Source organism: Pseudoliparis swirei, chromosome 6, assembly GCF_029220125.1.
Source record: "Pseudoliparis swirei isolate HS2019 ecotype Mariana Trench chromosome 6, NWPU_hadal_v1, whole genome shotgun sequence".
Classification (NCBI taxonomy): domain Eukaryota; kingdom Metazoa; phylum Chordata; class Actinopteri; order Perciformes; family Liparidae; genus Pseudoliparis; species Pseudoliparis swirei.
This window is the reverse complement of record NC_079393.1, coordinates 13,373,342-13,386,081: the sequence shown is the minus strand read 5'-3', so window position 1 is coordinate 13,386,081 and position 12,740 is coordinate 13,373,342. Positions and strand designations below refer to the sequence as shown.

The 12,740-nt window shown below is 40.7% G+C and overlaps 1 protein-coding gene and 1 long non-coding RNA gene across 2 annotated transcripts in view; one reads left to right on the top strand and one right to left on the bottom strand.

Moving 5' to 3' along the window:
• sema4ba (sema domain, immunoglobulin domain (Ig), transmembrane domain (TM) and short cytoplasmic domain, (semaphorin) 4Ba) overlaps positions 1-9,709 on the bottom strand; it is a 20,408-nt gene extending 10,699 nt beyond the window's left edge. The window contains exon 1 of the mRNA XM_056415736.1: positions 9,448-9,709. Coding sequence (XP_056271711.1) covers positions 9,448-9,565 — 118 coding nt within the window. The 5' untranslated portion in view covers positions 9,566-9,709. The remainder of the gene's footprint in view (positions 1-9,447) is intronic.
• The window catches only part of LOC130194689 (uncharacterized), a 24,070-nt gene extending 11,330 nt beyond the window's left edge, over positions 1-12,740 (top strand). The window contains exon 2 of the long non-coding RNA XR_008831939.1: positions 9,703-12,740. This is a non-coding gene — a long non-coding RNA (uncharacterized LOC130194689). The remainder of the gene's footprint in view (positions 1-9,702) is intronic.

Sequence of the window (12,740 nt, the reverse complement as noted above, 5' to 3'; positions counted from 1 at the left end):
GAGAAAACACAAGGTTTAATTCAGAGATGAGCCATTAGACAGAAAATACAAAAAGACACTTGAATATGCAAATTAAGCTATTTTAATGGTTTGAGTGTGGCCATAAAATGTGATGTACACCACAGACTTTAGATATTCGGTTTAAATAGACACAATGTGTCATCCCTGACGAGCCTCACTGAGTTGCCTTGTTTCCCGTGACAACGACACAGCCTGGAAACATTTTCTGTGTTTTAATGTTGAGGAAATAGTTCGACAAGAGTTTTGATTTCATAAAATACTAAATACAATCGTGAATCGTCTTTATATCATACTTATTTAGAAAAAAAAATGAAAGCATCTCTTCTGACATTTCTTGCTTAATCAGATTGTACACAGTCTCTCTGACGGGAAACGAGATGATCGAGGCGAGTGGCACCCAACGAGGGTCCCAGTCAGACTCAAATTGGGGATCTGCCACCACGTGGTCAGCATCTCAGACCTCGAGGCCCCCAGGATGCTCCAGAAACATATTGTTTGTTGGATATCAAGATAATTTCCCTCATGTCCACGACTCACACTGTTCCTAGACTTTGACTTCGTAGGGCTGCATGCCGACAACACAAGCTTTACAGCACAGCTAACGGTCTGGGCCTCATGCAGTATTCAATACACGAAGAACCAAAATAAATAAAACTGATGTATGATGAATGAATACTGATGAACAGAAAACAATGTGCCCGTGTTTCTGTGTGCAAATGCAACTTCTAAATCCTGTCAGCTCCTCATCAGGGAGAGACAATATCTCATATTTCGCCTACAGTAAGGACATGATTTTCTCTAAGCACATTAACACCCCCCAACTAAAGCCAAGGGTTAAATCATCAAGCCTCCTAATCACTGCTTTAAAGGTCCATGTGTATCTCAGATTTTCAGCAGCCTGGAGGCTTTCACTGCTGGCCCAGATTGAACAACTTGCCTTAATTGCATGCCAGCATAAACAGAAGCAGAGAGCTGGAAGTGGATGAAGCTCTGATACAGGACTTAAAAAAATAACAGACCGAAGCACTCCATTTATTCTATTGAAGAAGGTGCTCAAATATTTTCTTTCTCAATTATGTAATTTCATGTTTGCAGAGGAATGTTGATTTCTGTCGAATACAACTCCTCTTGGCTCAGAAGAAAACCAGTAAAATCCTCCTCAACAAAACCTCAAACTAATGTGATGAATTGGTTCAACTTGATTACCGGGTAATCACCAAAAAAGGCAAATCCCAGAATGTTTTATGGTGAAAGTCAGGTTACTCTAGTCATTGTTATTTTCCCTTTCACAGAATCACAGGCTTGGCGGATTCATACTGGATACAACCACAGATGCTGGTGGTAATAATTACAATTAGGGCACTTCCTGGAATAAACAAATCCAGTCCAGAGAGGGTAAGGTGTCATTAAGTTGTATAATAAGAACACTATGCGGTCTGTACCCTGAGGTACGTGTGACCTGGTATAACCTCACCTCAGTGGGTAGGCACTTCCTCTCCCTCTGGAAAACATTGTGTTAATAACAGTTCATCGCCGCAGCAACAGATAGCTATATTGTAGTTAAATCTGCCAGTAAAACCACAAGAGGCTCTGGTGTACAGTATAGTACATTTACCCATTGGGAACATTCTCTGTCCCTTTCACTATCGTCTCAGGATAAATGGAGTGCCGTTTAGTCCCCCTCCTCTTTTTCCCCCTCTCCACTGAGTCCTGAGAAGTTAAACAGTGATTTACTAAGAGAGGACGATAAAGGCCAAACCTGAACCAAAATAAAAGCTTTGAGAGATTTCAACAGGGGTGAATATCTACACAATTATTCTCTGGAGTCAGATCACCACTGTCATACTTAACAACCACAGAAGACTAAGAAAAACAATAGAGCCCCTAATTGAGTATCATTAAAGAGATCCAGGAGGGTATCAACCACACAAAGCTTTCCTTCACAATTTTCGGAAAACATTCATCATCTTCAGTACTAACCTATTGGTTTACAAAGCATTATTCCTCTGAGAGGTAGGTAATTGATAAATGGTATATTTTAGCATCCTCTTTGGTTCTCTATAGAAATGTGTGCTTAAAGAAACGACAAGTCCGTCTTCCAGTGACAGGACCACGTTGCAGCAGTATCTTTAAAGCTGCTCTCAGCAATAATCTACCGCCGCATTGTATTGTCATGAATGGAGAGGCCTTCAGTGGTCTCCCCTTTCTCATGTCAGCAAAGTTTCAAACCTGCTATCTGGCTTCTCAACTTTAACAATATTTACTTTTAACAGAAACTTAAATGTGATTTGAAGTCTTGACATCATTTCATTTTGACTTGAAACATATAAGAGAGATGATCTACTCACCAGTGTAGTCAGTTATCAAACAATTATGTCAAACATGTGTTAGTTCCAGCTTTTGAAATGTGAGGATTTGCTGCTTTTCTCTATTTATATTACAATTAATTGAAAAGTTTGGGCTTTAGACACCCTCCTACCCCCCCCCCCCTCCCCCAGTGAAACTACAAATGGCTCATTATATATATATATATATATTAAACTTCAAAACGTTTAATCAACTATTTCTTGACATATTATACAGATATGTAGAGTCACAAACTTTCTCAAGGAGGATTTCTGCTGCAGAATATTCCATTGGCTGTCTTTCATAGAGTCTGGTCATGAGTGGTAGTCATGAGCAGCAACAGTCCTGAGACCACAAACCGCAGACAGAATAACTGCTCGAGGTCGAACGCTGTTCAGACACTAAACAATATCACGATCAAAAGCTGATGATGAGCTTTCCCTCCTTGAACTTGTCCTACTCCCCTCGACCTAGGCCACAGTCTCCCCTCCACAAGAATCCCCTCCATTGTTGCTTGTCTGAGGTTTATTCCTGAGGGCCCATTTCATGACAACGCAGCCTAAGAAATGTTGTGGTGTATCAGAAACAGGGGAAACAGACCGGACGTTGAGAGGAAGCACTTAAGAGAGGAAGAGCAGCTTTTATCTGCTGCGGCCACAGAGAGAGGGTGTCAGGAAGAGAAGCACCTTCATGTCAACTACTACAGAGGTCCAGCGTACAGTAACGTCTGCTTGAGTTATTTACAATGAAAAGAACAGTTTGAGTCATTTTTGAAGGGTCAGTTCACACAAATTACAGAAATACAGATGGCCAGGTGACACATTAAAGAATAAAACAAATTTCCTTTGAGAATAAGTGCAACAACACTACATCTGACACAAGTGCCAGGAAATGAAATTTTTTAGGGAAAGAGAGACAGAGAAGGATCAAGAGATAGAGAAAGCACATATTAGTTGAGCGAGTTCTCTTGGAAGTGGAAAGTCTTCCAGTGATTATTAAAGTGCTTTTATTCTGCTGACTGAATCAAGTTCAGTGAGATGGTTCGATACAGGACTAGAGGGGTCACTGAGTATGACAATTATTTAAAAGCTATGCTATGACCTCGTTATCTGACCTCGTCACCTGATCTCAACCCAACTGAACATGTACAGTGTGGGACATTTTGAACGGAGGTTTTAAGACGGTGCTCTCCTCCACCATCATCAAATCATGAAATTAGGGAGCATCGTTGGAAGAAAGTTGTTCATCTAAAGCTACAGAGATTTGGGGACTCAATGCAGAGGCACAATGATGCTGCTGATGGCCTAATATCTAACCAACATAGTTTTTTTACTTACCCTGATTGGTGAGTGATTTTTATTCTTTGGTGTTTTTGAAAAACTCACCAGTCGGGAACAATGGCTCTATAATCGACAATTTGACTTCGTTGTCAACATTTTTCGCCTGAACTATTGTCCACAAAAGAAGAAGTCCTCGTGGTCGGTGAATTGTGAATTGTTTTTAGTATCTGGGACATATGACTTGAGTTTTTTCAATTCTTTGAACACCACCTCCATTGTTGTTTTGGAGGTCAAGGTCAAGAGGTTTTTACCTACAGGGCTATGTTTTGTTTTATAATATATTGCCTACGGTCTATATATATTTCTCTTTCTATTTTTATTTGAATAAACTCATCTTTAAAGGGACTAATGCTCCATTTTCACATTTCTCACATAATGTAACTTAAGTACAGACAAGGAACAACGTAACCCTTCTCCACTTGGCTGTCTCGGCTTGATTGATGATGGAAACACAGGTCACAGGTTAAGCAGGTCTGTGACCCTCTGTTCACACTTCACAAAGAGAGAAGCGGCAGGCAGAGCTGGAGGACTTTACACCTCACTGTATGGACCTCTGATCCAGAGAAAGCAGCTTTGTGCGGTTTAGAGCACTTATTTGACCCTTTATTGAAGTGCATGAACAGCACTTAGAAGTTCAACCGCTAGCAGCTGGAAGCAATGTGAGATTATTGCCATTATTATGTAATTAAAAGTAATTTCTGCAAATGACACTGCTAAATGGATTGAAACACTCGCCTAGACTGGCTTGCTAATCTATTTAGGGTGGAAATTAATTATATTGGGCTGAAAGGAATCCTTCTACATTTTTACAGCTGATATCCTGATGGGTCTGTGTCCAAAAAAGTAGAAGGATAATTAAAAGCTTGGTACATCCCCTCTAGAGGGGAACTGTGGAGTAATTTGTCCTTTGGTGACAGAGAAAAAGAGACTTCAATTGTAGGGCAACTATAACAGACGGATTCAATCAGTGCTGCCTTGAGAGGGAGCTGCCGTTATCGGCTGTTACAGCTGTATGTTCAGGAGATCAGACCACTGTATACCTCATTTCAAGAACCCGTTCCTGTTTACTTTCTTCAAGATGATAAGAAAATACGGGGACAATATACTGTGTATGAGCGGAAAATTACTCTGCAACAAACTCTCCGTACAACTGGATAAAAACCTGCTCATTCAAAAATTGTCCTTGCAAATTAGATATACAACAATTATTTTCACCATGAAACATCTGAAACAGCTTCTGACTGAAGTTTTAAATAGTTTGTAATTTCATATAGATTGGAGTTGTTGGTCATGGTTTACAAGTCGATAACCTTTAAATAATGGCCACCTCTCTATATTGAGATCAAGCACAAGCAGTAGACTCATGTTGGATCTTCTTTAATGGACGTCCGATGCTCCATTTACAGTCTTCTGACCATGAACATGACCTACATTCTCCTCTCTAGAGGAATATAAGAAGAATGCTGGCACGCACAAACATACACTGATGCATAAACCATAACAAGATGGAGCATTTCTTAATTTTTGTTATTAAAATCAATAAACCTAGGAAGATAGAGATGAAGCCTTGCAATTCATCTAACTTTAATCAGATGCAGTTTAATATAAAGGAGTCGTCTGTAAACACATTGATATATAATTTGTTCATGTCTAAAAACATATTTTATATACATTGATCGTTAATGTTCTGAAATCATGAACACAGACTTAAAAAATAAATCCTTAAACAAGACGAATTTCAACACCTTCCTGAAGTATGGCGTTGACGAGAATAGATGGAAGGACAGCATGAATCATAACGCCTCTGGCCACGGCTGACGCTGTCAAGGAGGCATGAAGGGTACAACACTGTTACGCGACAGCATCAATTTTAAGATCCCCACAGTCTATTTATCAATACTGTCTAACAGTTATTATTTAGCCTTTGACTTGAAGGAAGTTGGATTTTATTTGTCCTTCATGAGAGGAACATTGCTTATTTCATTCAGTGGCACTAGCATTCAGACACAAGGGTCGAATCTCTTTTCTTTGTCTTCATGTGTCCACTGTACTTGTTCAAGGAATTTGATGAAGACAGATGAACTCTCATGGTAAATCCAATTCTTCAATTTGAGAAGAAGTGATTTCGACTTTTGCCGATAAGGAAGCAATGACCGCTGTGACAGGAAACCGCGGTGAAACACTGGGTCAGTGGCAGAGCATGGCCTGAACTCCCACTACTGTTGCATTGTCTGGTGACATCAAGACAGAAAACAGGCCACTCTGGAGTGCTAACTAAATTATCCCCATGTAATTTTGAACTAGCTATTAAGAGCTGCTGCTGAATGGGTAATTGGGTGGGAGAGTATCCCTGGGAAGCTGAAGGACGGAGACTGAAGCATCTGGAAGGCATTAAGACAACAGGCCAAGAGGGTCCCTTCACCAGGAGATTCATTAGGCAAGCTGTGAGTTTCTGTTTGTATTGCTAACTTTTAGGACCACATCTTGTTAGCAGGATGTTGTCTCCGCTGCACCATGCTGATGCTGAGATTAGCGGCAATTTTGAACACAGCTTCAGGAAATTGAGGCTGGAAAGTCATATTGTAAATCCTGCACATGTAAATGCCTAAATAATTCTCAAGTGTAGAGACAAAGCCTGTGCATTGCATATCCACACAGCAGTGATGAGCTTTTACATTCTTTGGAGGCGCAATTTAATGAGTACATTGTATCTGTTAAACCTGTACTTCAGCTCTAAAGAATCATTTCCCCATGAGAATCTGTTGGTCAAGGAGCAACACACGCTGACCCTGGATTAACCACAATAATGTAAACCAGCTGCTTTTTTTTCAGGAACTCCTCATGACCCAACAAAGAGACTGAACAAGGGGTCATGACATGTTTCCAACTGTACAGCAGCACTCTGACCCGACTCCATGCTGTGCATTTACAGTAGGAGCAGAAACACAGTGTCCTCGCAACACCTTGAAAATGAACATACGATGAGAGTGCCTTCACAGGGTCTGCTGAGTTTGATTTATATCCTGCTCCCTGGTGGATTAGGCAGGGTGGGTGTCATAAACATCTGCAATATCAGGATCAATGATCTGTCATTTTATGATGGATTGAAAACAATCACTGAGCTGGATACTGGTCAGTCACACTAACAGTGCATTACTGAGTAGTACATATTACAGCATCATAAAACCCCCATCTCTTTTACTTACTGCTGTATATGTTTAAATACAAATAAATCACACAACATTACTCTGATTGAATCTATGAACAGGATAATAACCAAGAAATGTGAATCTAGCTTTCTGTTTTTTTTCAGTGTAATCTACATAACAATCTAGTACCAACATGATTGGTTGATTAATTGTTTAGTAAATCGACAGTTTGTTTTCTATTTAACATTATCATTTTAAAAAGTTGGTTTTATTCGCTGTATTCCTGTAAGCAAATTATTAGTGCTTCTCCTACCAATATTTTTAATCAGCCAATTATTGTCTACCAAATGTCTTCAGATTGCTTGTTTTGTCTGATCAATAAGCTAAAAAACAAATATATTACATGTTCTTTCATAAATTACATATAAAGCAAACAACAGGCAATTTAAACAGCTTATAGATGTGCCTTTAAATAGTGTTCCAACTTCCAACCCCTTAGCCATTCATGGTCTGCATTAAAGCCTGGAACAAAAGCACAGAGGAAAACAGATGTAGGCTCTACTCCTTGAACCCATGATCCGTCCTGATAGGCGCATTATGAGAACCGGAAAAGCGTTCACACCATAACACATACAAATCCACATTAATTAGTTATGGTAGATTACCCTCTTCATTAAGACAGAGGCGGGGACCAGGGGACAGAGGGAGCAAGAGAAAAGAGGAGGGGAAGACGGTATACCAAAGTGTTACAGGACGAGAAGCAGCCAAGCAGCTCCAGACCGCTTACACTTCTGAGGTGGAGGCATGCAAACCGTCAAGCTAACTGGCATCCAGATAGGACAGAGAGGACCAGAAACCATGACCAGACCAGACGGTTGCTGCTGTATAGAGTTCAGGTCTCTCGGCCCCGCAGCACTGCATTCTGCTTTGATACTGTAAACACAATGTGACAAAGCCTACTCGCACGAGGCTGGAGAATGTCAGTGTAGCAGACAACTTCTACCACCAGGCCCAGCTAACCTTCATCAGCGTGATGAAGCTTGTTCGTTGAGCTACAGCATAAATGAGGACCCTACAATTGTGTATTTTAAACACTTAGCTAAAAGTCAAACCGGAAATCAGTCTTTTTAGACATCATTTGGCGGATATACTGCATAGGCCAGCTAGTCAATCTAAAGTAACTGAGCTCCTTCCTTGCTAAGCCTCATACTGAATCCATAGCACATCTATACAGTCTAGTCTTCTGACATGTGGGTTTTGCATGTTTTATGGTGGTGTTTAACAACAGCTTCACGCCCGAAGAGCAAATCTTTCCATCAGAACAGAGAGAAGTGTGAACGTGAAGCTTCTTTTCAGTGAGTGATTGATGACGTGCTGTTGTGAAATGCTCCACCAGGGCCAGAGCTGTGGGCTTTGTTGAGGGTGGCAAGTGAGAGAGATTACCTGTTGGTATAGAGGTCCAACACAAGGGAGGGCACATGCTCAGGCAGGCAAGATGAATAACCTCTTTGAAAGCTTACCTCGCTCAGCATTAGCCCCATACTGGAAATGTTAACCATGTCTATAATAGATGAGTGAGAGAGATCTATCAACACATTCCTGACAATAAGACTCTTATGAGCATTAGTCCCTTACCACCGTTCAATCTTTGAAAGCCTGCTTTGAGCTCATAATCCATCATTTTGTTTAATTTTTTATAGAAATACAATAGCACAATACATGTATAAAATCCAACTTGTCATCTCAAGTGCACGAGTACATCGTCTGACTAATTACATCAGTGATGATACAATCATTACTTGGCACTGGTGGCCATGGCACCATCTATCAAGAGAGCACATGCAATCATACTGAGCAGAAAGCCAGCACAAAAGACTAATTTAACAATAACCCCAACATATTTTAAGGGTGAAATATGATATAAGTTTCTGGATGGATGGAAACCAGAGCAATAACTCTTAGTGCTTGTGAGATTCCATGTCAGACTGCCCTCAGTAAGTTGCAGCACAATAGGCCTGTTCATTTTGTAATTATGTCTGACCTGTCGGTACTCAGCAGAGCCCCCCTGATGGAGCTGCCATTCACAGCTCGGATTTACATGGATTCAAAATCATTATGGTTTAGACAAACAGCATTTCACCCATCTAAATCCTTTTAGCTCTTACAATGGACACATATGAAGTGTATTAATTCATTTCACTGAACAGAGTTAATGAACAGGGAGACCACTGGGAATTACACAATATGTGCTGTAGGCAAGATGTGAGAGTAAATAAAATGTAGGATGAATTTGTTATATAATTGAAATACTAAAGAGCAAATAGTTTAGAAAACAGCTTCCAGCTAACAATTCCCAGATTCGCAGATTTGTAGAAGCTTCACTACACGGACCAAGAGAAAGCAACTTTGCAGAGTGTTGCTGTTCATGCTAAATGTTCTCACAAAGCCCAAACTGAAGCCGCAGGCACCCCCAAGGCTCACATAATCCTCTCTTCACTGATAAATAACAGCCAGATGAGATTGAGACATGCATGCGCCAGAAAAGCTTGGGACTAAATAGTGAAACACATTCCATACAGTATACAACTTACTGTAGGAGAAGGTGAGGCGTGGAGTGACATCGCTTTCCGTGACCGCTGTATGAAAGCAACCAACAAGGAAGACAGTGTAGGCCGTGAGACAGAGCCAAGCCATACTCATTGTCCACATGCCTCCTCAGGACCGCCAGCCAACGTGCAGTATTTGCCTTTCAGGTTTTTGGGGAATTCATGAATAATGTCTTTTTAAAGTTGTGTTTATTTCTTCTCTTTCTCTCTCTTTCTCTCTCTCTCTCTCTCTTTCCGCAGCTCAAGGCTCCTTGAATGGAAGGCCTAGGCACTGTGGTGAAGTCCTTTGGGCCTGCAGAAGATGATGCTGGTGCAGAACGAAGATCGGAGACCTCAGAACAAGACAGAAAGTCTCCACCGATCAGCCTCCATGCGTACGCGGCACCCCCGGGTCTCAGTTGAGATCTGTGAAGAATTAGGGAACAACATTTAAATTAGTGCTTTGTATGAGCAAATGTGTTGGGTTTTTTACTGATCTGGAGAGAGAAGTAGATTAATCGATTTGGTAAACGACTTTGAGAATTGATTCATTGTTTTCATTCTGCTGCTTTTCTTCAGTAGATACTATTTAATAGTAAATTATTTTCGAAACAGCAAAAACAAACATTTGAGGATGTCCCTTCCGATATATTAGCAATCTATAATGCTTTTTTAATTATTTGGTACAATTTTCAAAATGTACAATGCACAATTTCTTTATCATTCGAAGGAATATTAGCAGATTGATAACGACAATTATCGTTGTACCATCATACGCACCATCCTGTCGCAGCTGAAGGGCACTATGTTAAAAATATGTCTTTCCATGCCACAGTGTGCTGCAAGTCTTTCTCATGACAACAATACAAAACAATCCACATTATATTTGGCAGTTGGAGTGTCAAAAGACTAAAAGAAACTCATCTGTGGGGCTCAGGATGACCTTTAACCTCTCCAAACTACAGATATGAGGTTATGTAGAACTGATTTTAGTTTCTGTTCAGAGAAATGAGCAATAGATATGCGTTTACTGATCATTCACAGAAAAAACTATATGAATGGGCTTTGCTGCAGGACGTGTTTGAGCACAATGCTCCGGTCAGGTTATTTGATAGTGTCGGGTTCTGACAAAACACCCTTACACTCCCAAATCTTCTTATCTGATCTGCACGTAGCTGCTGTTTTGTGCACTGAGCAGGAAAGGGAAGACATTTCTTGGAAATCTTTGTTCGAGCTCAAAGACAATGAAGAGGTGTGACACCCCAATACAGCTCATATCATGTGAAATAGAGGAGTTTCTGTCTCAGTTGTCCTCGGTTGAACCTCAGTTAAATTACTGAGTGTTGACACAAAATATCCACTAATACTGTGAGATGTTTTGACACCCAGAGGTCATCCAGGGCTTGAGTTCTGAATGCTTTAACTTGCAAATAGGAATTTATGGACAAAGGTGTCCAAAGAAAAAAGGAAATTGGTTTAAATTTGTATAGGCCTGCTGCTCAGTTTTCCTCAAATCAAAAAAGATCCCTACAGATTCACTTTTAGGTTTTTTTGCCATGTAAATGGACACTGGCCCACTCCTGTATCCACAGCTTCTTTAACAATTCTTTAGAAAACATCAGAACAAAGCCGCAAGACAACTATGATACCAATAATGCTGATTAAAAGCGAGACGTGAAGGGGAATTCAATACAGACATCCCTGTTAAAGTAGATATCACTCCCTAACAGCTGCCAGAGGGAGCTCCTCATTAAATTCAACCAACAGGAGATTCAGTTTCATGTGAGGTAGCCTATGGCAATCAAAAGTGAAAGGTAGTGAGAGAAGCTATTCCTGGTTTCTATGACGAGGCTTCTGACTCTTAGTCAATAAGCAGTCTGATGCTTGTTGCAAAAACTGACATCTCCAAATCTGAGCTGGAAAGATAACATTTGAAGGAGCAGGAAGGCCATAAGGGAGGCCAGAGAACAAGACAGAAAGGGTTATTTCTACAGCAGTTAGGACACACATTATTTGTGAATTTGAGAAACACAGGCAGAGATACTTTCTTCTGTCAATTTAGTCTCCAAAAGGATGAATAACACTTACTGGACAAATGGTGTCTTGTTCCTCTGAGTTAAGTGGTTTGAAATAGGCTAAAACTCTAAAACGAAATAGAATCAAGTATGTCTGGACATTGAAGAATGTCAACCTCCAGCCACGAGAACGGGCATCTTAATGGTCATGAGGAGCAAAGCAGACAAGGTTACAAGCTTCTGCTTTTAAACCATTCGGTCACTGTCTGAAGCCGCCGTGATGTCAGTGGACTATAACGTGTAATAGACGAGGAGGGTGGCCGCATGCATCATTAACATCCTTTGTGTGGAACAATTAAAAATGAGACACCACTTGTGAAGCTCACATTAATACTGAGTCTGTGTGACAGTCAGAAAAAGAGGCCTGCATGCATCAAACTGAATCCAACTGAGGTACATGGAGAGAGCTCGACTGAGAGAACAAGGGCCCCTCTGACAGCCCCGAAATCTATATGCAACTCTGCACTTCACTGCTCTCTCCTGCATGACGCATGAACTGAATCATCCCTTTCACTCTCTACACAGATGTGCTAGTGTGCTCTGGCTATGGATGATACTCTCCCATCTCTCTGTCTATGATCTCCTCCATAAATTGTTCCATGGTTTCCTTCGATATCCCCTCCAGCAACATATATGCCTTATCAGACCAGTTTGACATAATCATTACTCATGTCAAACTTGTACCACAGATATTAAAACATTGAGGCGCTAATCAAAAGCACAGATTTGGTTTTAGTCGTTTCAAACCAATTATTGTCACAGAAGCTTTGATAGATGCTCAGTAGTGACTTTACATCCGGGTAATACAATTATACATTGTCATCTTCAAATAAAAACAGATTTTTTTTCAAACATGCAATGGAGGGTGAACGGTTTTCTACATTTTGAGGAAGGTCCACAGAGTTTGCCTGTCAAGCTGACCAACCCCAACACCCTCCATCAATCAGAGGGTTTGGGCAGCCTGCATGTGGCAGGAGAGGAGAAACCTGGGGCAAAGAAAGTTCAACAGGCACTCGCCACTGCTCACAAAGCTTGTGTTGCTGTAAGTTCAGGCTAATGATTGAAGAATGTATCAATATTTGTTGAAGTGGGGGGGAAAGAGTGGAAACCAAAGTTTGAAACTGAATATTTAGCTGTTGAATGGAAAATAAAGTTGTCCCTTTCTGACTGGCGGGCCATTTGCTCACTAGCCCATGATGCATAAAAGCAATAGTTTTGATAGTC